Source organism: Phoca vitulina, unplaced genomic scaffold (assembly GCF_004348235.1).
Source record: "Phoca vitulina isolate PV1807 unplaced genomic scaffold, GSC_HSeal_1.0 scaffold27, whole genome shotgun sequence".
NCBI lineage: Eukaryota > Metazoa > Chordata > Mammalia > Carnivora > Phocidae > Phoca > Phoca vitulina.
Genome location: NW_022589730.1, coordinates 421,652 through 444,542, shown reverse-complemented (window position 1 = coordinate 444,542; position 22,891 = coordinate 421,652). Strand labels below are relative to the sequence as shown.

At 52.7% G+C, this 22,891-nt stretch overlaps 1 protein-coding gene across 5 annotated transcripts in view; it reads left to right on the top strand.

Moving 5' to 3' along the window:
• The first annotated feature begins 9,345 nt into the window (after positions 1-9,345).
• Positions 9,346-22,891, top strand: part of KCNG2 (potassium voltage-gated channel modifier subfamily G member 2) — a 75,153-nt gene continuing 61,607 nt past the window's right edge. The window contains exon 1 of one of the 5 annotated variants that reach the window (XM_032422726.1): positions 9,346-9,413. Coding sequence is in view for 1 of the 5 variants with exons in the window: in XM_032422722.1 (XP_032278613.1) it covers positions 10,501-10,580 (80 nt within the window). In the remaining 4 variants the exon portion in view is untranslated. Of the gene's footprint in view, positions 9,414-9,911; positions 9,995-10,428; positions 10,581-22,891 lie in introns of those variants that run through there. The other 4 variants (XR_004301610.1, XM_032422723.1, XM_032422725.1 and 1 more) reach the window with 4 other exon arrangements.

The window sequence follows — 22,891 nt, the reverse complement described above, 5'->3', positions numbered from 1 at the left end:
CCTGCCCACCTGCCCCATCACACCTGCCCGCACAGTCACACCTGCCCGCTGCCCCATCACACCTGCCCGCACAGTCACACCCGCCTGCCGCCCCATCACACCCGCCCGCATAGTCACACCTGCCTGCCTGCTCATCACACCTGCCCGCACAGTCACACCTGCCCGCTGCCCCATCACACCTGCCCACACAGTCACACCTACCTGCCGCCCCATCACACCTGCCCGCACAGTCACACCTGCCGACCTGCCCCATCACACCTGTCCGCACAGTCACACCTGCCCGCCACCCCATCACACCTGCCCGCAGAGTCACACCTGCCTGCCGCCCCATCACACCTGCCTGCTGCCCCATCAACCTGATACCTGTCTATGGGTCTGTTTCCCCTGTAAGAGCAGAGGCTCCTCCATGACAGGAATTTTTGCATCACAAGTGCCTGGCACATAACTTGCAGGGAGAGGGTAATTAAAGAAAGTGCTGGAATGGGTGAGAAGAAATTTTTTTACAATAATAGGAAATTCAATCCACAGCACTGTGTTGCTGCACACCAATAGGTGTTTCTATTGTGGATTCAACCAGTCAATTCACTACGAAATGTGGACGTCCCAGGTAGCTGGGTGACTACATTCTGAGGGAGGCGGTGCAGCCCTCAGTAACAGGCAGGTCCACATGGGTCGTCCCAGGGAAGCAGAAACAAGCAGAAAATGCCGGATTACCGCGTATTCTCAGTCTACGCTGTTTGGTGAATGAGTTTTCTCTGGGACACCTTGGTTGGAATCTATTCTAACGTGTGAGCCTCAGCGAATTCTATGCTAATTTTAAATGCTGGCTCAGCTCTGGACCCCACACGAGAGGGAGGACGCAGGATGATTCAATCCACAGCCACACAGATGAGTAAAGTGCTGTCAGATACATGTTATGAAAGATTGCTAACGGAACAGGAATTACTTAGCTTGGAGAAGGGAGAAGACAGGCCAAATTCATTACCCATAACATCTCTATTTTTAGCTCCTGCAATTCCCATTTTGGGGGTTTGGGGCTTCGGGGCATGATGGGGGTCACTGGCCAGGACCGGGGGCTGCCTTGTAGGTGGGGAGGGGCCGTTCCTGACTCAGCTGCACGCTGGGTCGCTGTTTCCCCTTCTGCACATAGCCAGGATCACAGTTTCTTCACTGCAATGGATAGTCAGGCCTCAAACAAGTACAATAAACCAGGATTTGCTTCTCTATTCCTCCAAATTGTATTTGAGACATTAAACATTCCTGCCCCATAAATGCAGCAACACCAGATGACCTCTGAGATTAAGTCTAAGTGGGAAAACCTCATTTTCCCATAAAGAAAACAGTGTTTTTTTTATTCTACAAGAATTTGGGGTGTGGACATCAGGTAACACCATGATTCTCAGGTGGCGTGTCTCTACCCCCACCCCCCAGCACATCTGGCCACATCTGGAGGGTCTCGGTTACATATGGGGGGGGCACTGGCATCTTATGGGTGGGGGCTGCGGTGCTGCTGAATATCCCGTGAGGCACAGGACATCTCCCCCCCACCCCGAAATGACCCAGCCAAATGCTGAGGGAGCCGAGGCTGAGAGGCCGCGGTGCAGGCTGTCCTGTGGTTTGTCCGTTCTGCACGGTCCCTCCCCACCAGCCCCGCCTGACCTGCCAGGGAGCTCGTGCCTCCGGACACAGTGATATTATTCTGGGACAGAAACGAGACGTCGGATCCTTCCTAGGACTGCTGCCAGAACGTCTCTGCACCGGAGACTCCAAGATGCCGGGGCCTCTGCCCATGTGCGGCACCTGCTGAGAACAGAGCAGAGAGGACAGCAGGGCCAAGACATGTGGGAGGAGAAAAACGGACCCCGTGACATTGTCTGAACCCTAAACTCAGGCCCACCTGGGGCTGGGCTCCTGGTCTTGAGCAAGTGGGTTAGACGGCTGAGTCTTCTGTAAGCTAAGCCAGTGTGAGAACACTTCTCATGCCCAACCAAAGTCCTGGCCATACGCCCATGGATGCCGTACTGTTTTCAGCCAAGGGGCAATCTATACAAATAAAATATAAGGCCACTTACTCTTTAATAGCACACTAGAGGAATGCGGAGCGTTTTTGCAAAGCCTACAATTCTTTTCCTCTGATTTGAAGTTGAAAATGTCAGAAGAATTACTTTTCTTTCCTTCCTTTTGTAATGTGAAGCAGCCATCTGGCTGTCACTGCTGCCAGAGACCAAACACCACCAGCCAAGACCTCGGAGGCTCCTCAGGGCGCAGTGTGGGGAAGAGAGGAATTCCTAATTTTCCACCTACCCGATTTCCCAGTGGATCCATTGTGACCTCCAACTGGTCGGTTCCAAAATGGAAGAAAATGTTTCAGTTGACCACCTCCAGCCAGCAGGGATCTCCCCTCCCCTGCACCTGGTTTAAATTTTTTTCTAGTTAGTTGTTTCAAATGCAGGAAATATGACCAGTTGCTACCAAACTGTAAGATCACTTTTTTTTTTTTCCAGAGAACTTGTATAACTGTGGTAAAGGAGAGTGGCTCATAACACAAAGCACAGCGGTCCTTCCCGCCCACGAATGAAGCCGACAGACTGTTCCCTCCTGCTCGGTGTGGTCACAGCCCTCAGCAGTGGGGACGCCCACCGTCTGCAGAGGCCCCAGAAGTAGGGGCATCCGTCATCCATCAGTCCAGTCCTTTGCTCCTTATGAGCTCTACCTGGGGCAAACCTTCCAGAGAGTTCCTCACCTCCTCCAGCGGGCGAGACCCTCACCCAGCCCCTGGGCACAGTGTCTCTGAATCCCTGGAGGCCTCCTTCTTTGCTTCTGGAGCCACCGGGAAGGGTGGGGAATGGGGAACAGGAACACCCCGACACGGAGCCAGAAGAACCCTATGCGCTCACCCCGACACGGAGCCAGAAGAACCCTATGCGCTCACCCCGACAAGGAGCCAGAAGAACCCTATGCGCTCACCCCGACATGGAGCCAGAAGAACCCTATGCGCTCACCCCGACACGGAGCCAGAAGAACCCTATGCGCTCCTGCGGGAAGCATCGTCTTTGCTCTTTGACCAAACAGAACAAGTACAACCCAGTGCCTGCCACAGGCGAGATGCTGTCCCAGGCTCTGTGAGGGACACCGGGCACCTGCCCTCCAACACAGGGGCAGGGTGGGGACGAGCCACACACATGCATGCAAACAGACGCACATTTGCACACGTGCACACGATACACACACCTCACACGCACACACACGTCTCAGCCATGTGCACGCACACCGCTCAAACACACAAAATAACACCAGGTTAAGACACGTCAGGTGGCAGGCGTGAAGGGCCTGGGAGTCTCAGCAGGTGTAGCAGGGACAGCTGTGCCCTGGGGGTGAGCTTCGGGGACACACCTGCTCTGTGGTTGTCCCCAGCTTCCACGGGCAGGAGGCTCCTGTCTGTGCATTTGCTCCCTCCCTGGACCCAGATCAGAGCGGAGGTTACCATCCCAGCTGCAGAAGCAAACCACAACTGTCTCATGGGAAAACGCTCTCGGAATTTCCAACAACCCACCACCAAGACACTGATAAATGCCACGGATTGTGGACAGTGCACAGGCAAAGATGAGCATAAATGAGCATAACCACCTATAGGCGGTAAGTCGGGCAGCCGCCCTCACGGACTTACTACCTGGACCCGCCGGGGGCCCAGGACTGGGTGAGCAGAGCTCTCAGGCTGCAGAACCCAGGACAGGTAACATCCAGCCCCAACCTGACTCACAGAGCTCCCACCACAGGGGCCCGGCAGGTGATGTTCCCAGTGTCCCTACAGTCACCCAACCGGCTGCCACCTGCGGACGAGCAGGGGGAGGTCTTGATGGGGCTTTGTCCAGGGGCCTCATCGTGTCCTTGATATTCCAAATGGGGCCTGACCGACGCCTTCTGGTCCCATAGGAAGCACGAGAGACAACCTACATTCCTTGAGTGTATTTATGTCCAGGAAAGGGCCTCCACCCCGCTCTTGCACAGTGAGCCCCACCCCAGACAGCTAACTCCTCACGGCAGAGGCCAGCAAGCCGGCCACTGGCTGAAGAGTCGTCCGCGCCATGGGGACGCCAGAGGCCTCGGGGATTGTTCATGTTCCTCATTAGGAAACCCCAGAAGCCAGGGTGTAGAGCATGAAGCTCACACCCATGCAGGGCCTTCGTGGGAGCCCTCCAGCCACGTGGCTAGCGTGGTAATGAAGGCCGGCATACCGAGCCACAACCACCCCAGACGCTGTCAGGATGAGTCTGTGCAAGGGAAGTGTGAGCCAGGGTGCGAGGCTGAAAATGAATCCAGGGAAAAATTCTAGCAAAAGGCAATTCCACCTTAATTCTAAGAATTCTACACATTCTTAGAAGCAATGGTCTCGCTATTTATTTGGAGGAGATGGAGCACATTTTCCAACAGACAAGTATAGGCAGAACGGCACAGCCAGATAATGGTGGGTGTGTGGGGTCCGTGGCCAGGACGGACCTCTGACCTGAGCCGAGAGGGTGTCTGGGCTTCTGGGCCAGCTCTTGGGACACCAGCCTCGGGAGGTGACTAAGAGCAGCATTCGCAGATAGGAAAGCATCCAAATGCTGAAGCAGCCTGGGCTTTCTGGTTTTTGTTTTTAGTTAGAAGTGCTAATGATACCAGGATGAAGAGGCAGAGCAGGTGCACCTCTGCCCCGGGCGCCTCTGCCGCGGTCACCTCTGCTCCGGTCACCTCTGCCCCCGTCACCTCTGTCCCGGTCACCTCTGCCGTGGGCGCCTCTGCCCCGATCACCTCTGCCACGGGCGCCGCACCGACAGCCACGTCCACCTTTCCCTCCAAGGGACTCGGGAAGCCGTGGCCACGTGGGCCGGTGTGCTGGTTGTCCGCACTCCCTGTCGCCGTATCCACTCTGCCCACCTCTTCTGCGTGTCTCCGGCACCATTCTCCTCACTTACAGGAAAATTCTTGGTCTTTCCGTGCAATTACTGTGCCTCATTCGTTGTCTTCGAGGAAGGCGGCTACACCCAACACAAGCTGAGAAGTGCCGCTGTGTATTTCTTAGGAGTCCGAGAACGGCTCTTCTGTTTGGGTTTGTTGTGTGTGGGGGTCGACTGTAGCTTCCTCTCTGTGTCTCCCTTCGTCTCACTACTGTCTCCTGCCCCAAGACCTGCGTTTTCTGTGGAGGTTGAAGACGGGGAAGTGAGCACACGGAGTGGCTCATGTTTGGGGAGGACAAAGGTGAGGAGCAGCCCTCCGGTGCGTGTCCACGGAGCCCCTTCCCCCTCGAGGCCGCAGCAGGTTCCTCAGTCCGCCCGGGGGGTAGCTCAGGGCGCGCATCGACACGGTTTCCACGAGGGCAGCGCTGGGTCTGAAGCGTCCCTCGGGCCGTGGAGCCCAGCACACATGCACCACGTGGCTGTTCCGCTGACGCGTGAACAAATCGTTGCTGAACTGGATCGAGGTGAGTGAATGGCCGGGGGCTCTGCTCTACTCACAGACAAGAGCAACTTCTCTTCAGAATGTCTGTAATGCCAAATAATTCAGGAAGAAAAGCAAGTCCCAATCATCCAAAACCCTGTTCCAGTATACCACACAGGACAAAGCAATTCAAATAATTTAAAGTGTTATTACATCAAATGTGAGATACTTCTGAGAAGCAGGGCCAGTGAAATCGAACGTGAAATCCGTGGCCCAGAACCAATAGGGCAGTAAGATGCCTGCATCCCAGGGTGGATGGAAAGTCAACGATGGGAAACAGTCCTAAAGAAATCCTGTGGTGCTTCCTGGATCGGGAACATGGCATAATCCCGAAAGCAACTCTGAGGCGGGTCCTGGAAGTTATAGATAGAAAGCCCAGACCACATACGCCTGCCATCTGCGGTCTGGAAAGGGAGGGACCCGATCACAGACGCTCTATGAATGTGTGGAACTCCTCCCTTGTCCAAGAGCAAAGAAAGGACTGATTGCTCCCCCCCGCCCGCCCCCAGAGTGCCCTTCATCGGAACTCACCGTATTTGACCTAAATGACCAAACTGTAATCTGCACACATTCCCTGCGTGGAACGCTGTTCTCTTCCTGAACCACAAGGGAGCAGGAGAAAGATCAGCACGGTCTCTGCTCCATCGGGAACACCACAAAGTAAATGCATCCACATTTCAGGAGACTGATTCCCATCTGGAGCTCAAATTAAGGTGAGTAACAGAAATGTGGAGCCAGGGAATTTGGGATGAAAAGTAATGAACAGAAGAGAAAATCTGAGAAAGCTCAAAGGGAGGCTGGACGCTTGATCCTTCAAAAGCAGGATGACAAAGCAGATAAGAGAGAAACTCCAAGTAGCAAGAGCCGCCCTCGCCCTCGAGGGTTTGGGGCAACTGCAAGATGACCAAACTCTCAAGAGAAAGGAAACTCTGAGAACGGACATGTAGACCGAGAAGTGCTTTCCAGTCGCAGCTGAGTGAAGCTGTGAAAGGCTCGCTGTGGAGGAGATGGTGGCTCGGGCAGGAAGCCACCGTCCGGAGGGCGGCAGGTGCCAGAAACTGCCCCTCTGTCACGAAAGCAAAGGACAAAAGGCGAAGAGCCAGCCAGGTCAGCGGAAGAGCGCAGCCAGCCCGGACCAGGGCTGGGGGGACACGACCGCGTTACAGCCCCCCAGGGACCCCCGGCCCAGGAGGGGAACAGAGGGGCAGGCGCTCCTTGCTGCCAGGGCTGGGGCGGCAAAGCAGGAAAAACAGCCTGAGCTGACTGCGGCAGAGGCGGCATGCCCCAGTGAGCATCCTAAAAACCACTGAATTGCACACTTTAAATGGGTGAATTGTCCGGTGTCTGAACGCTATCGCAATAAAGCTGTGGCAAAAAAAAAAGGAAGGAATATATCATCTCTTGGTTTGAAAAGCAGCCAGGAAATCAAAATTCGTGAAAAGTATAAATACCTAGGAAAAGTGACTACTTTTGGAAAATATTAGTGAGGAAAGGACTAGACGTCTGCGTCTACAGAAGCAGTGCCTCGCTTCCTCATCACACGCCGCAATATCGTCTGCAGAACACACGCTCAGGTGCCAGGAGCCAAGCACCCAGGAGGCAAAAACCAGCTCTGCAGGCCCCGCACGGGGGCTTCCGTCCGCCGAGACAGAGATCAGTGCATGCACGCGCAAACCTGCTCCTTCAAAGAAATGGGTTTTCAGTTACGTTCACCACCAGGACCTGCCTAAGAGCGCACCAGTCCGTACTCACCATTACGTCACTGCGACAAAGAACGGGTCGGGATACGCCTCCAAAGACGTTTTCGGCAGAGTATTCTATACCAGCGAAACACCGGAGCAAATATAAACGTCAAATAATAGGGTTTCAGTTAAAGTATGGTACTAGCCACAGGATGGGTTTCTATGCCATCATTTAAAATGACTGAGGGGCACCTGGGTGGCTCGGTCGGTGAAGCATCTGCCTTCAGCTCAGGTCATGATCCCAGGGTCCTCGGATCGAGTCCCGCATCGGGCTCCCTGCTCAGCAGGGAGTCTGCTTCTCCCTCTGCCCCTCCCCCTCACTCGTGCTCTCTCTTTCTGTCAAATAAATAAAATCTTTTTAAAAAATAAAAGTAAATTTTAAAAAATGACGTTGGAGCCTGGAAAACATTGTTTCATTTCTTGTTAAGGAGTGAAAATCCAGCATACATTATGGTGCTGTTTTTGAATATAAACAAACAAAAATACATTTTTACATTAAAAGAGAGCAAAATGCTTTGGTACAAACATTACGTACCCAAACCGTAGCAGTGATAAATTCTGCATGATGGAGGTGGGAAAATCAGAGGGTTTATTTTCCCCTTTGTATTTTTCCCAGAAAGTTTTCTGATTTTCTACAATGAGCATATAATATATATATATATTTTTTGTAAATGTTTGCTCCTTTTCCAAAACAGAAGCTACACGAAAGTGGAAATGCACCAACCTGGACATGAACTGAACATTATTTAGAAAAAGCAACAGAGAGGCTACCAGGATGATACGGGTCCTGTCTTCTGCAGCCTGCCCCTGGGTCCCTGCCCTTGTGGACCACCATAAACGCACGGACACAATGCTAGCCACACAGGGACTCTAGGCCGCGTGGCTGCCGGAGGGTCCAGGACCCCCAGCAGTAGCCCCTCACCACCGCTGCCTCGCTGTGATTTCAACAACAATCAGAAACACAGATGAAACACTGGGAGGCTCTGAAACAGGGAACACAGATGACACAAGAGGATGAGATGCATATGAGGGAAATCACAGACCGGCCTGCAGGAAAAACACCAAGTCAGTTCAACAGGATCACGCGCGTGGCCCGCCCAGCGCCACTTAGAAGCCTGGTTCCTTCTATCTGATTTCCGAGAGGCTTTCGAGAGAGTCTCCGTGGATACCTCCCAAACAATTCGGGAGATGTGAGTTGCTGGACCGGTCTAGATGGGAGGCAGATTGCACTGGCCCCCCGGTCAGGCCCAGGTGAATGGACCACCGGTCAGCCGCGCATCCCAGGCAGAGCCCAGTGGAGCCCAGGGCCCAGGCTCAGCCCCGCTCGTCAGCAAGGACAGCACCCAAGCCTTGGACAAACAGTTTTCCTCCGGCTCAAGGTGAGGAACGAGCTAATATGTCACATGATACGATTAACTTTTCTGAGACATCTAATTTTAAAGAACCAAATGACTGAAAATTATGGATCAGGAAAGATAAAAAAAAAAAAGTAGATCTAGAGATTTTTGTTGACTAAAAGGCCAGGGTTGACAAAATGTGATGTCCTGCAGAAGAGGCTTGACACACAGGGGTGGAGTGTGGGGCCCCGCTGAAGGGCACAGTCCCAGGGGCCCAGAGACCCCGTCAAAGGCGCAGCCAGGGTGAGGCGGGTGTGGAAATGTCCTCCTGGGAGGATGGGCAAGGGTCCGGGTAACGTTGAGTCTGAGAAATCACATATCCACCCACACCCCCACCTAGGTAAACAGCTACCAGCTGTTGGGCCATCCCGCTGAGAACTTTCTGAGAATTATCTTGTTTGCTTATTTATGTTTTAATGGGTTTTCTCCTGGTGGGAGGGTTTCTGGGTAACAGCCAAGGCCTCCTTGGCCTGGGCAGCAACCATATCCATCCTGCCCGGGGGCACGTGCTCCAGAAGGGGGATTCTGCTAGACCTAAGGGGGACTCCGCTAACAAGCAGAGCTGTCCCAGAGCCATCATTCCCGTGGGAGAGGTGGCCTTTCACCGGCGGGGGGCCAGGCTTCTCCCGGTCCGAAATTCAATGAGTGTTTCTATGGAGAAGAAACCTCCCTTCCGAGGTCTACGTGTTCAGGCTCAAGCTGGGAGGAACACTTCCTTCCTGAAAATGCAAGCGATGAAACCTCTCCTTACCAAAGCTGTGCCGGTCGTCCAAGATCCATGACACGGACGCCACTGGTGCGCGAGCCCCCGACAGCGGCTCCCTGGAGCCGGGCCAAGCGACCCCAGACTCCAGTGCCTTCCCCAGGGCTCGCAGGGCCGCGCCCAACGGGACAGCCCCTGGTTCTGCCCCTTTACCACAGGGTTGCTTCGGGGTGTGGTGAGGAGGGATGCGGGCGGGGGTCTCTGCTTCTGGAGCCGCCACGGTGTGTGTGTGTGTGTGTGTGTGTGTGAGAGAGAGAGAGCGCGCGCGTGTCTGGGGGTGAGTGTGAGCGCGTGGGCCGGGAGCGGCGCGCAGAGCGGGGTCCGCGCCTCGGATGCCCCCGAGCGCCCGCTCCGAGTGGACGCAGCCCTGAGCTCCGGGCTCCGGCCCGCCCCGCGCGCCCGGGTGTCTGCCCGCCCCGGGGACCTGCGGCCGGGCGCGAGGGGGCGCCGCGCCTCCGCCGCCGGGCGGATCGCCGGGGCCGAGCGGGGCCGGGGGCGGCGCGCGGGGCGGTGCCGGACTCCGCGGGCTGCCAGCTCCGGAGACGCCGCGCTCCGCCCCGAGGAGGCCGCGGCCAGGCGAGCGGAGCGGTGGCCCGCGGAGTCCCGGCCCCGAGGTAAAGTTGCGTGCACGGTGGGGCCGGGTCTGCACCGGAGGGTCGCGGGGCAGAAGCGGGGGCTGGGGACGAGGCAGGAGGTCTACACCGGGGGATCGTGGGGACCGGGAGCGGGTAGTGTCTACAAGGGAGGGTTCCTCGCAGGAGAAGGGACAAGGGGGCGCGGCGCGGAGGAGATGTCTACGTTGGAGTCTCTCCGGGCCCAAGGGGCAGGGGGCGTCTACACCGAAGGGGCCGGGGCCGGAGCAGGGCAAGGGGGCGCAGACGCCTGTCCCGACGCGGCGCTGGTCCCGCGTGCACACTTGCTACTCGGTTGCGCCGTGGAGTGGGGGCAACGGAGATTCGGGGGGCACTTGAAGCGCCCTCCCGGCGCCCAGGGCCATCGGAGGAGGCGCGGGCTGTGAGGGGCGCCGCCCCCAGACCCCCGCCGAGACCCGAGTGCCCCCGCTGGCCGGCTGGCGCCCAGGGGGAGGCGCGCGCGGGCTCGGGCCTCTGGGTGCGCTTCCATGGAGGTCTGGGCGGCCGCGGCCGCAGCCCGGTTCCTGCCCCCGACCCGTCTGTCCGCGTCGGATCTGCCGGAGCCCAGGTGAGAGGAAGGGCGGGAGGGGCAAAACGGCGTCCGCCACCCGGGGGTGACCGGGGCTCCCCCTGCTCTCGCCCCCGCTTGGTAGGTGGGCGCACCCGGCTCGAGCTAGGAGGCGGCGGGACGTGGGCGAGTGCTTGGCTCGTGGGGGCCCTTGCCTCCCCTCTTCCTGCCGCCCCTCATACACACCCCTGCGCGCCTCACACGCGCACCTGACACGCATACACCTCACACACTCACACCTTACACACGCACCGCCCTCCTCCCAGCCCTGCCTTCTCCGGCTACCCGGGGCGCAGACCTGAATGTGAGGGGGTCCCGGCCCAGCCGCGAATCCTGCAAACTCAGGAGCAGCCCGAGCCGGCGGAGGGGCCTCGCACACTCGCGCGCGGAGAACAGATCCGGGGCGAGGGAGGAGGCGGGGGGCGCGCAGCTAGCGGCGGGGGGTCAGCCCCGGGAGGGGCGGGGGAGGGGAGCGCTGAGGAGTTCCGTGCGCCTGCGCGTGTTTGTGCTCTGGCGGTTTGGGGGTGACCGTGGAGCCCCTTCCCAGCCTGCCTTGTTCCAGAGGGTTCGGTTTCTGGTTTCTGGTTTCTGGCGGTCGGAGCAGGGCCATGGTCGGGGACCCTTACTCCCTTTATCACCTGGACTGAAACCCCAGCCCAGAGCTCGGGCTTGGGTTCCCGTGAATTCTACTTGGTCTTTAGAATTCCAGAAAGTACTTCTTTTCCCTGTCCCAGGCCTCCCTTTCTCCTCCCTCTTCCTTGGGCTGCAAAAACCCATGGTTTCCCCAAGTGTGTGCTCAAGGCCAGTGTTTGGACCGAGTAGCAGTTGTAAAATGGAGACCGGTTCGAGTCCCAGCCCTGCTGAGGGACAGCTGTTGAAAAGGAGGTTAGTTAGGTGAACCCTCCAAGGTCATCCTGTGCACAAGGAACGAAGGCCCAGTGGAGAAAGTCATGAGATCCATGAAATCCAGGCGGGATCCCACAAACCCCAGACTGGCTGAAGCAGAAGAGAGGCTGTCCTGTCTGCACCCAGTCTGTAGGATCGTGGTGCGTGGATCGTGGTGCGTGGATCGTGGTGCGTGGATCGTGCTGCGCGCGCTGCTGCCCTCCGGAGGCTTCCTTTATTAATAATTCCCAGTTAGTCAAGGGGATGGAATTGCTCTGGGTTCTCTTAAACTGTGAATTGGGGGAGGGGGTGCATTGGGGCCCATTTGGGGGATGAAATCCACTTGGCTGTGGTTCCCTGGTGCGTACCAGCCACGCACGTACTAAGAATTATAGGCTATGGCTAAGAAAAGACATTTGTATTTTAATTGGAGACAGGTTAGGAAAACAACTTTGAGATTCTTTCCAAGGCGGGTGCCAAATAGTGTTCCGATCCCTTTCCTTTTACAATGTATATATTCCACTTTGCAAAAGTTTTTTTTTAATACCTTGAGATTTCCATAATTCAAGAAAAAATTGGGTGTTTTTGTAGGCATGGGAAGAAAAGGAGGGAAGCGCGTTGTTAGCTGGCACCGAAGCGGGAGGCTGTGCAGTTTTCTGTTCTATGCCTGGCACGGAGTCCCGCGCATGCCAGATGCTCCGAAAATATGGGCTGGTTGATGAACTGCTGGAGTTATAATTAAGAGTTTCTACCCAGTGTACGGCTGGGAGCGGCATTATCGTAATTACAGGTGTATGTGCCGCAATTAGTAGGTCGTGTAGAACACATAGGTTGGTAGGAAATGATCAAATTCTGGGGTTTGCCTGGCAAAAGCAGGCGGGGTCTGAGTGTCTTGGGAGGATTTGGCAGCCAAGGGCTCAGCAGCCTCTTCCTCCCCCTGTCCCACGGTTCCGGCTGCCTTCCGGAAGCAGCGCCTCTTACTCAGGCGGGAGGGCAGCACTGGCTGAGGAGTGTTTGGAGTGGGAGGGCGCTCTCAGCTTCTGCAGCAAGTGCGGATATGAGGGGGTGGGAGTGAAGGGGAGCAGATGGGGCAGCACCAGGGTGTGTGTGTGTGTGCTGGGAGGTCGGGGGGCCACCACAGGACAGCCGGCTGCGGGAGGATCCCTGCAAGACGAGGAAGGTGGGCTTTTCCAGATAAGATGGGCGCAGGGGGTCCGAGAAGCATGGCCACGTGTGTCTGAATACCTGAGCCCCTGTGTGCTAACAGGCACTTTCACGAGCAATCAGGGTATTTGAGGGCTGGAGCCCCCAGTGCCTGACGGCTGGCTCAAGGTTGGACTGAATAAGGGCGACATCAGGGAGCCCCAGGCTGGCAGGGAAGGGGGTCAGCTGAACGGTGAGGTGAGGGCCAGCTCATGGCACCTGGCTCTCCCTTTTCATGGAGGGGGACCCTGGAACCGGTCAGGGACGCTCCCAGGCCCCACCCAGCCTCCTAGTAAGCCACTGATGTGCACTGCAAAGTTTGAGAGGCGTTAAAGAGATGGGCATCCAGCACTTTCTTTCCCTGGGCTCTGAGGCCAGCTCCTGGCTTGGCATCTCACCTGTGGACACCTGCAGCCTTCCCTGCACTGCCTTAACAAGGAGGTTTGTCTGTAAGAGCAAACTTAAGTCAGAAACCTCCTTGAGAAGGGCGCCTGGGTGGCTCAGTCGTTAAGCGTCTGCCTTCGGCTCAGGTCATGATCCCAGGGTCCTGGGATCGAGTCCCACATCGGGCTCCCTGCTCGACAGGAAGCCTGCTTCTCCCCTCCCACTCCCCCTGCTTGTGTTCCTGCTGTCGCTATCTCTCTCTCTGTCAAATAAATAAATAAATAAATAAAATCTTTAAAAAAAAAAAGAAAAAAACCTCCTTGAGAAGCAAGCGAATCAAATGTCAAGTGGGAACAGGTCCCCAGAGGGAGGCTGCAGAGGGTCTGCTCAGAGTCACAGACCTTCTGAAAGGAACCATATGAACAGCCTGGTTTACCTGAAGCTTCTTGTTATTAATACCCCCTAAGAACTAAGGGTGTGCATTCCTGTGAAGACCAGTGCAAATGTCCTGGGCCTCGTGGGCCAGGAGATGTTGGCAAATTCTTTGACTGCTTTTGTTTTCTGATTTCTCCCACAGGAGATGAGAAGGCAGGACTGAGCCATGCCTTAGTTTTCTGATTTTCGGAGGAGAAACTTGTATGGTGAAAAAGGAAGTAATATATTCACTCAAAATGGAAATACCCCATATTTTAATTTGATTGTATGTTTAGGAAAAGATTAATTGAAGTGTAATGTATAAACAGTACGGAAGACTTTTATGTTGCTCTTTTCAATTAGCGACGCTAAGACAATGAGAGAGAATTCACAGAAATGCACGTGCCTCGGCTCCCAGTGGTACTCCTGAGGGGCCAGACTCAGTGTCCTTCGCCTCCTCCTGCCCAGGACAGGGCAGCTGGATGTCGTGGCATCTCTTGATTTAGCAGTCTCTCCCATTGGCCGCACCTGCTCGGTGCCAACCCTCAGCTCGGCCTCCCTTGGACAAACTAGCGTGCTGAGGAAGACAGACAGTGGCCCAATCCTGGGGTGGCACTTCCCAGAATTTAATGAAATTCTGGGGTGTTTTTAACCTTCTCAGAGATTTGAACAATGAACTTTAAATCTTAGACTTGAGTAGCGTTGGGCACATGAAATCGAAGGCGAGCGTTCCGGGGCCCTGCAGAACCTCAGATACCGTCAGGCAGTTTTTACTCAGTTCTGTCTTGAAGAGGCAGATTTGTTTCTGCACAGGATTAGCACCGGTGGGAGAGGCTGTGTGATGGTCTCGCACCTGCCTGGCCCCAGCAGGACTTGGGGAGGTGGTGCACAGAGGGTCTGCCCCCAGCTGGTGTGCCCCTGGCTGGCTGTCCCCACTCTCGCCCTTGGCCCCCGAGTGCTGTGAAATCAACACATCAGGTTGATGCCTGCTTCCGGGCCACACGCCCGCGGGTTCGGTTTGATGGGTCCGGTGGGGCCCAGAGATTCAGATTCTCAACACGAATTCTGAGTAATTCTCATCATTTTGAAGGTTGGAGATGCTGGTTTGGGTTGGAACTGGCATGTCTGTAGCGAGATAGAGAAGAGAAAGTATCAGAATTTCCTATCTCACAGGTGTGGTTTTGTGTGTTCTGGGCCACAATATAAAATGTATTTATTACTGTGAGTTCACAGTAACGGACAGCCCCCATCCAGACTGTGTATGTCTTGAGGCACCCAGGTCTGTCTCTGAGTGAGTTTAGTTAGGCGTAGAAATTTCCAAATGCTCTTAGTTAGGAAGCCCAGGTGGGCAGGCTGGGCCAGGGCGCTGAGGTCAGGCCTGGTTGCACTTTGGCCCCTGCCCTTGCTGAGGGGCGCCTGGCAGGCTCCCCACCCCAGAGTCTTCTTCCCTCAGTTTGCACTCAGGGGTGCCCGGCCATCCCCCTGGGCAGAGTCGCATGTGCGGCCCAGCAGGTTTCTCATCATGCCCCAGAGAAGACATGCAGACCCATGTCTGATAAAAGCTATGCATGAATACACGTATATACACAAGCCTGGTGGGCAGGGGAGAACAGGTTCCCTTCCTGTTTCCTCTCTTTCGTGTTTTAGGGTGTGGAGATGTCTTCGTGTGTAGATTAACAGGAAAATAAATTGCATGACAAGTTTTATATCTGTATATTTTATTTAACATCATAGCAATTAATGCAATTGAGTGAAATGCTTTAGTGAAATAAAATGCATTAAAAATTAATGCTCGTTATGTAGATTAGCTAGTCATAGGGAAACAGTCCTCTTGGCAGCTGTGAGATTCGACTGTGGGGTCGGGAAGATGCGGCGCCCCTGTCTTCTGGGCTGCTTTTCTGGAGCATTTAGCAGAGCTCACGTTCATCTGGCTGGTTCACATTTCCTTCAGGAAATGGACAGTTTCTGACCATGAACAAATTTCCTTGATTATTTCCACCAGAAGAAGAAAAAGGCATCTTTTAGATGAGAAAGGATAGTAAATATATGTACCGGCTTCTTCAATACTCAAGAGATTAGAATAGAGCAATTCTAGCATCTGGAGAAGATGCCGGTGTAGGAGCTGGTGGGCAGCCCTCAGGATGAACGAGTCCACCCTTCTCCTCTGGTGGTCATGACGTGTTGTTTTCCTAGGGAGCCCGCAACATTGGCAGGCTTGTGGAGTATGTACACACACATGCATGCATACACGTATGCACAGACACACGTGCATGCATATACACACATGGATGCATACATGTACAAACGTGCACGCATGAATACACGTACACACATGCATGTGTGCATGCATACACATACACACACGCATGCACGCATACATGTACAAACGTGCACGCATGAATACACGTACACAATGCATGCATACACATACACACGCATGCATGCATACATGTACAAACGTGCACACATGAATACCTGTACACACATGCATGAATACATGTACAAACGTGCACGCATGAATACACTACACAATGCATGCATACACCTACACACACACGCATGCATGCATGTACAAACGTGTGTGCATGAATACACGTACACACATGCATGTGTGCATGCACATACACGCACGCATGCATACATGTACAAACGTGCGTGCATGAATACACGTACACACATGCATGTGTGCATGCATACACCTACACACATGCATGCATACATGTACAAACGTGCACACATGGATACACGTACACGCACACACGCATGCATGCATACATGTACAAACGTGCATGCATGAATACACGTACACACATGCATGTGTGCATGCATACACCTACACACACACGCACGCATGCATGCATACACGTATATACACAAGCCTGGTGGGCAGGGGAGAGCTTAGGAAGAGTCACCAGGCATGTCCTGACAAGCAGATGCTAATCCAGAGCTGACTCAGGGCTGACGAGACTCCCTAATAAAGTCCCCAGGGAGGGTCTGACCTGCAGGGTCCGAGCTGAGTGGTCTGTGTGTTGGTGTCTTGTTCACATCCATCTTCTGGATGTCTTTATGGTGGGGGGATGTCAGTGGCCCGAAAACACCTCCCAGGGTGACTTTGAGCCCCGTCCCCACTGAGTGGTGGGAGCCTGTCTCCCAGGACACATCTGCCTCTGAGGGCTCGGTCATCTCCCAACATAAAGGGCAGCCTGAAGAAGCCGTTCATCTGTGCCCGAGGGACTGGTTGGCCTCTCCCGGACCCTGCATGCAGTGGTTCTGCCCTGAGGCGGTGTGGCCAGCAGCCTTGCCCTCCTCATGGGTGGGCTTGGGGCCCGTTGCACTTTGCAGGACCTCAGGGGTGTCTCCTGAAATGGGTTCAGCCAGCCCCTCTCTCATTGCCCCCAGCCCTGGGCAATGGGAATTATTCTGGGATCCTTCAGACATGCTCTCTGCCCCCAGTCAGGTCTGGAAAAGAAAGCTTTCAGAATCGGGGATGTCTGTCACCTCTCGGAAGTTGGCGCTGATGGAAACCAAGGACATGGGTTCTCTGACTGGTCCTTGCAGCATTTCCAGCCACAGTGGAGTGGCCCCTTACTCCACCTTCTGGGGCCGGCACCTCCCCTGAGACCGTGCGGTGATCCCCTTTCAGTCTGCGACCAGAAATAAGGGCTTGAGAGCCTCCTCAGGCAAGTGAAGGTGAAAACTGTGTTCTCTCTCTCATCAGTTCAAGACTGACAGCTCCCCACACATGTGCTGCTTTGGGGCCAGAATTAGAAATTAATAATAAATGGGGGTTTTGCATCATTTTTTCTCTTGTCCCCCCATGGCTCGATGCTCTTTGTAGGGTGTCAGGCTGCCCCCAAGGCTGCACTCCCTCACCTATTTTTAAGTGTAATATCAAGAATTAGAGCCGAGGAAGATAAGGAGAGCGGCTCAGACCCACGTGCCTCGCCTGGCCTTCTGCACGGCGGCTCTAGGCCTGCAAACGCAGAGCTGTGGCTCTTGTTCTCTACTCTTCCTCAAGGAGGGCCTCCGAGGCGGGCATTCTGTAGGACTGTATGCACGGGGGGCTTCAAACAGGCCACGTGTCTTTCCTTACATCCCGTGAGACACTTCCAGAACTTCCCCAGCATCCCCACTTGCCCACGGGCTTCGTCACCTGAAAGAGCACAGGGCTCCCTTGCCAGGGACGCATTACAGGGCTTCTGAGCTTTACAACCTCTTTGCACACATCACACACTTAGCTTTCACGAAGGTCCTGAAGCAGTTGTGTTCACTGCGTTTTACAGATAAACATCTGGAGTGATGAGCTCAAGGCCACACTTCTCCTAAGCAAATGATTAGGAGATATTTCCTGACTCAAAATCCCTTTTCCCAGCTTGTCCCAGGACCAGACAGCCCTCTTCCCTCTTGGCTCTTCTCCATCCTCTGCGCCCTGGCAGCACTTTGGGTGTTGGGCCCACAGCCCCTCATGTGGCTGGCTCTCCTCACATCATGGCCAGAAAAGCTGGTCCTGGTTGTGATGCCCCAAACCCAATCCTGAGTCTGCACTTGAGAGCCTGGTGTCATCTGCCTCTAGCCCCACACAGCTGTCCAGGTATTCCGTCCTAACCCTCACTCACAGCAGGGAGGACACTCATGTCCGCTGACTCATCTTCTTCATGCAGTGCTCCATGGCATCCTACCCTAGAATAGAGGCTGTTCACCTCTTCCAGAAAACACAAGAGCTTCACCCAGTGACACTAACTGCCCTGGCCCACCCAGGTCATGGGATTTCACAAAAGCCTTCCTCCCTGTCTCCTTCACTGCTCTGGGTTTCAGACTCCTCCTCTGCCACTGTGGGGACCCAGCCTGCAGGGCTGGTGGGGCCCTGAGCCCATGGCCAGTGTCCATGCCCCAGGCAGGCACCTGTGTTCAGGCCAACCTGGTCCCATGATGCTCACTCAGTCAGCCTTGGGTGGCCATCCTGTTCCAGGCCTGAAATAAGCCCCCACCAGTCTCAAATCAATATAACTTCAAAATGGTGTTAATTCTTTTAAAACTCCTAAGAAAAGAAATATTCAGGCCTAGGCAATTTCACTAGAAAATTCTACTGAACATTCAAAGAAGAGTTAATTCTATCAAGCATTCAGCAAAAAGGAGGGAACTCCTAACTCACTTTATGAGGTTAGCATTACCTGGAGACCACAATGGTAAGCACAAAAAAGAACTACAGATCAATATTTTTCATGAACTTAGACACAAAATCCTAAACAAACTATTAGCAAATTGAATCCAGTGATGTATAAAGTTGCTGGACCAGGTGAGATTTACTCCAAATGTGCAAGGCTGGTTCAATAGTCAAAAATCAATCAGTATAATCCACCATATCCACAGAAGAGACATAACATCACATCAATTGATACAAAAAAAAAAAAAAGCATTTGATAAGATCCAACACCCACCTATAAGAAAAACTCTCAGAAAACTAAAAATAGATATTCAACTAGATAAAGAGCATCTACAAAAAACCTAAAGCTAATAACATACATAGGTGAAAGGCTGAATGTTTTCCCCCTAAGATCAGGAACAAGACAAAATTGTCCACCCTCATCACTGTTACTCAACCTAGTACTGGAAGTTAGATAAAACAAGAAAAGGACGTAAAAGGGGTATAGGTCAGAAAAGAAGAAATATAGCAATCCCTATTTGCAGATAGCATAATTATCTATGTAGAAAATTCCAAGGAATGTTCCCCAAACCTCCTAAACAAACATACCATGTTCATGGATTGGAAGACTCTATATAGTTTAGTTGTTTTTTCTCCTCAGATTGATCTGTGGATTTAATAAAATTTCTATCACAATCCCAACAAGAATTTTTGTAGATACAGACAGCTTATTCTGAAATTCCTATGGAAAGGCACGAACTCTAACATACCTAAGACAATCTTGAAAAACAAGAATAAAGTGTGAGGTCTCACGACCCGATGTTAATGTTCACTATCACGATCCAGGAGCCAGGACCCTGTGATGCTGGCAGAAGGACAGACAAATGCACAGAACTATGGAACAGAACACAGGCCCACACCAGTCTGTCCAACTGATTTTTTTTTTCCTGGTCTCGTGTCCAGCTGATTTTTAACAAAATTGCAAAACCAGTTCAGTGGAGGAAGCAGAGCCTTTACAACAAATAACAGTTGAGCAATTGTTCATCCATAGCTGGGAAAAAAAGAACCTCATCCTTAACCTCACACCTTATATAAAAATCAACCTAAAAATGGATCACATTTTAAGTGTAAAATGTACAGCTATAAGACTTTTAGAAAAAAAAATTGGAGAAAACCATTTGGATCTAGGGTTAAGCAATCAGTTCTTAGACTTAACACCAAAAGCATGATCCATAAAAATTAGCTTGATAAATTTGACCTCATCAAAATTAAAACCTGCTCTTCAAAGGACTGTTTAAGAGCATGATGGGAAAAACTGAAGTGAGAGAAAATATTTGCAAACCACACATCCAATAAAGGACCAAAATCTATACTATATAAAGAATTCTCAAAACTCAATAGCAATCCCCCCCAAAAAAACACAAATAAAATATACAACTAAATCAGCAAAATATGTGAAAAGATATTTCACTGAAGAGGATATACAGAGGATGGATGAAAAGATGTCCAACATCATTAGCCATTAGGGAAATGCACATTAAAACCATAAAGAGATATCACCATACACTTATCAAAGCAACTAAAATAAAAATATATATACACCAAATACTGACGAGGATGTAGAGAAATGATCTCTCATACATTGCTGGTGGGAATGGAAAGCGGTATGATCACTCTAGAATATTGCTTGGCAGTCTCTAGTAAAATCAGTCATGGAGCTAACATATGACCCAGCAGTTGCTCTCCTGGGCATTTATCCCAGAGACATGACAACTTACATGCACACAAAAACCTATACACAACGGTTTATAGTAGTTTTGTTTGTAATAATCAAGAACTGGATGCAACCCACATGTCTTTCTATGGGTGGATGGTTATACTGCAGGACGTCTTCCCCACGGAACACTGCTCAGCACTGAGAAGGAGTGAAGTATTAACACACTAACAGTTTGGACGAATCTTCAGGGAATCACGCTGAGTCAAATAAACCAATCTCTAGATAATCATTGTAATGATTCCAATTTATATAATATTCTTGAAATGACAAAATTACAGAGATTGGGAACAGATTAGCAGTTGCCAGGGGTTAAGGAGTCAGGGAGAGGGCGGGACCTGGGTGTCAGGAGGGACCCTGGTGGCGACGGATGTCCTCCCTCTGGGCTGTCAGTGTCAGCGTCCTGGTGGTTGTAACACTGGGGCAACCATGAAAAGGACACATGAATCTCCTAATATTATTTCTTCAACTGTATATGAATCCACCGATATTTCAAAATAAGTTTAATCTTTAGAACATATGTGCAAATATTTCATATAAAGGTTTAGTAAAAGTTCTGGACAAATATGTCACCTTGAAAGTCACCATGAGGATTAGATTGGATTTGAAGGGGGGGTAGAGGTGGACATGGACCGTCCCCTGTACGTGCTGTTGAAGGGGGGGTAGAGGTGGACATGGACCGTCCCCTGTACGTGCTGTTGAAGGGGGGGTAGAGGTGGACATGGACTGTCCCCTGTACATACTGTTGAAGGGGGGGTAGAGGTGGACATGGACGGTCCCCTCTCCGTACCATCATAAATGCTATATGCTAATATGAAGATGCTTAGTTGGGGATAAGGAAGGCTTTTCAGAGCAAGTGACTTGAATATGCAAGAGCATTCACAGTGTCTGATTGTAGGTTAATATGAAAATAACGTCCAGTGATGGAAGAATGCTGATGTAAGTAATGGCCCATCCTTGGAATGAGATGCTATGCACAGTGTCCGTCTACAAGCTCACTGACTGTAGACAAATGTGGGAGTGGAATCCAAGAAGATCCAATGTCACTATTTGTACTGGACTCCCAGTATCAATAAAAGAACCACAATTTAACAAAACCATGGGTATCATCACAGTCCATGCCCGTCCCAATGCAACCACACAGCACAACCCCAAACTTCTCCTTGAAGGTCTTGCTCAAGCTTCTTGTTTTACCATCGATGTCCCCTGCGGAGGGAGAAGAGAGGAGAGCCCTGGGCGTGGAATCTGAGGACGCTTGAACTCTGGCCCCCGGGGCTCTTCAGACCTTCATGTGGATGTCCGTCCACCCCGTGTGCCGCGCCCCGCCCCCCTCAGCCTGAGTCCCCGGAGCCCAGCAGCACCTGCGGCAGCCAACGGCCGGCCAGTGCATGGAGTCAGCCAGCCACAAGAAAGTACACAAGAAAGAAGACCCAAGTTCCCACAGCTGCCTGTGGCAATGGGATTAAAGGTATTCTTTTCCTTCTATTTTATTGTACTGCCCAAGTTTCCACTTTTCCCATGGGTTAGTTTTATAATTGGAACATTATTTTTTATGAAGATGAACGTCTAAGACTCATTTAGGCTAATTAAAATACAGAAGAATAAGAAATATCAGAACACATCCTTCTCATGCCTGAAAGAACAGAGAAGAGTGTCCATCTGCTGGGGGAGCCTCCTCCCCCCGGCACCTACCAGCTGACCAGGAGCACGTGCTGTTTCTGCAGAATGGACAAGGACACATGCCTGCTTCCTTCAGTGATGGTGGGCTGAATGCCAGGGGCTAATACTGTGGTCCATGTGCAGCAGCAGACTCCATGGAGCTGGCTGTGCTGGGGCTCAGGGGTGTCGGAGGAGGGGCAGCTCCTCGTCCGGGGATCTGGGATGCCACAGTCACTTACTTTTACGTCCTTCCGTGATTCATCAGTCAGCTCTGGGACTCTGAGACACTCTGGGAGGCCATGCACCTGACATGGCATTTGGCAGCTCGTGTGTCCCCTCAGAGGTGGCTCCTCTCTCCACCCTTTGGGCCCCATCTCTGTGGTCCCTGGGTCAGTCGTCATGCTATTAATTAGACGTCGATGGTGTGGGATTGAAACATTTGAGTTAGTTCAACTCACTGGTTTTTTTCCAAAAATGGATAAAGGGCTTATTTCAAACTGAACTCAAAGGCTGTTAACACACGTGCAAATGGTTGAATAATGTGTCATCTGCTGTTTGTTGTGAATGTTAAATCGCCCCACAAAGGTTCTCACAGGCCTAACCGAGGGGGGTGTTGGGGAGCCTTGGCTGACTTGAGTAAGGCCGTGGCACGCCTCCGCAGGGCAGGCACGTGAGTGAGCAGAGGGGCAGCCTGGCCGCCATGGGGACAAAGAGCAAGGACCACAAAAACACGGCTGTCACACATAGAGAATTCACAGGTTTTATTCCTGAACAGAGCAAATGCCTGGGTGCAGGCAGGTGGTGCAGGCAGGTGGTGCAGGCAGGTGGGTGCCGGCAGGTGGGTGCAGG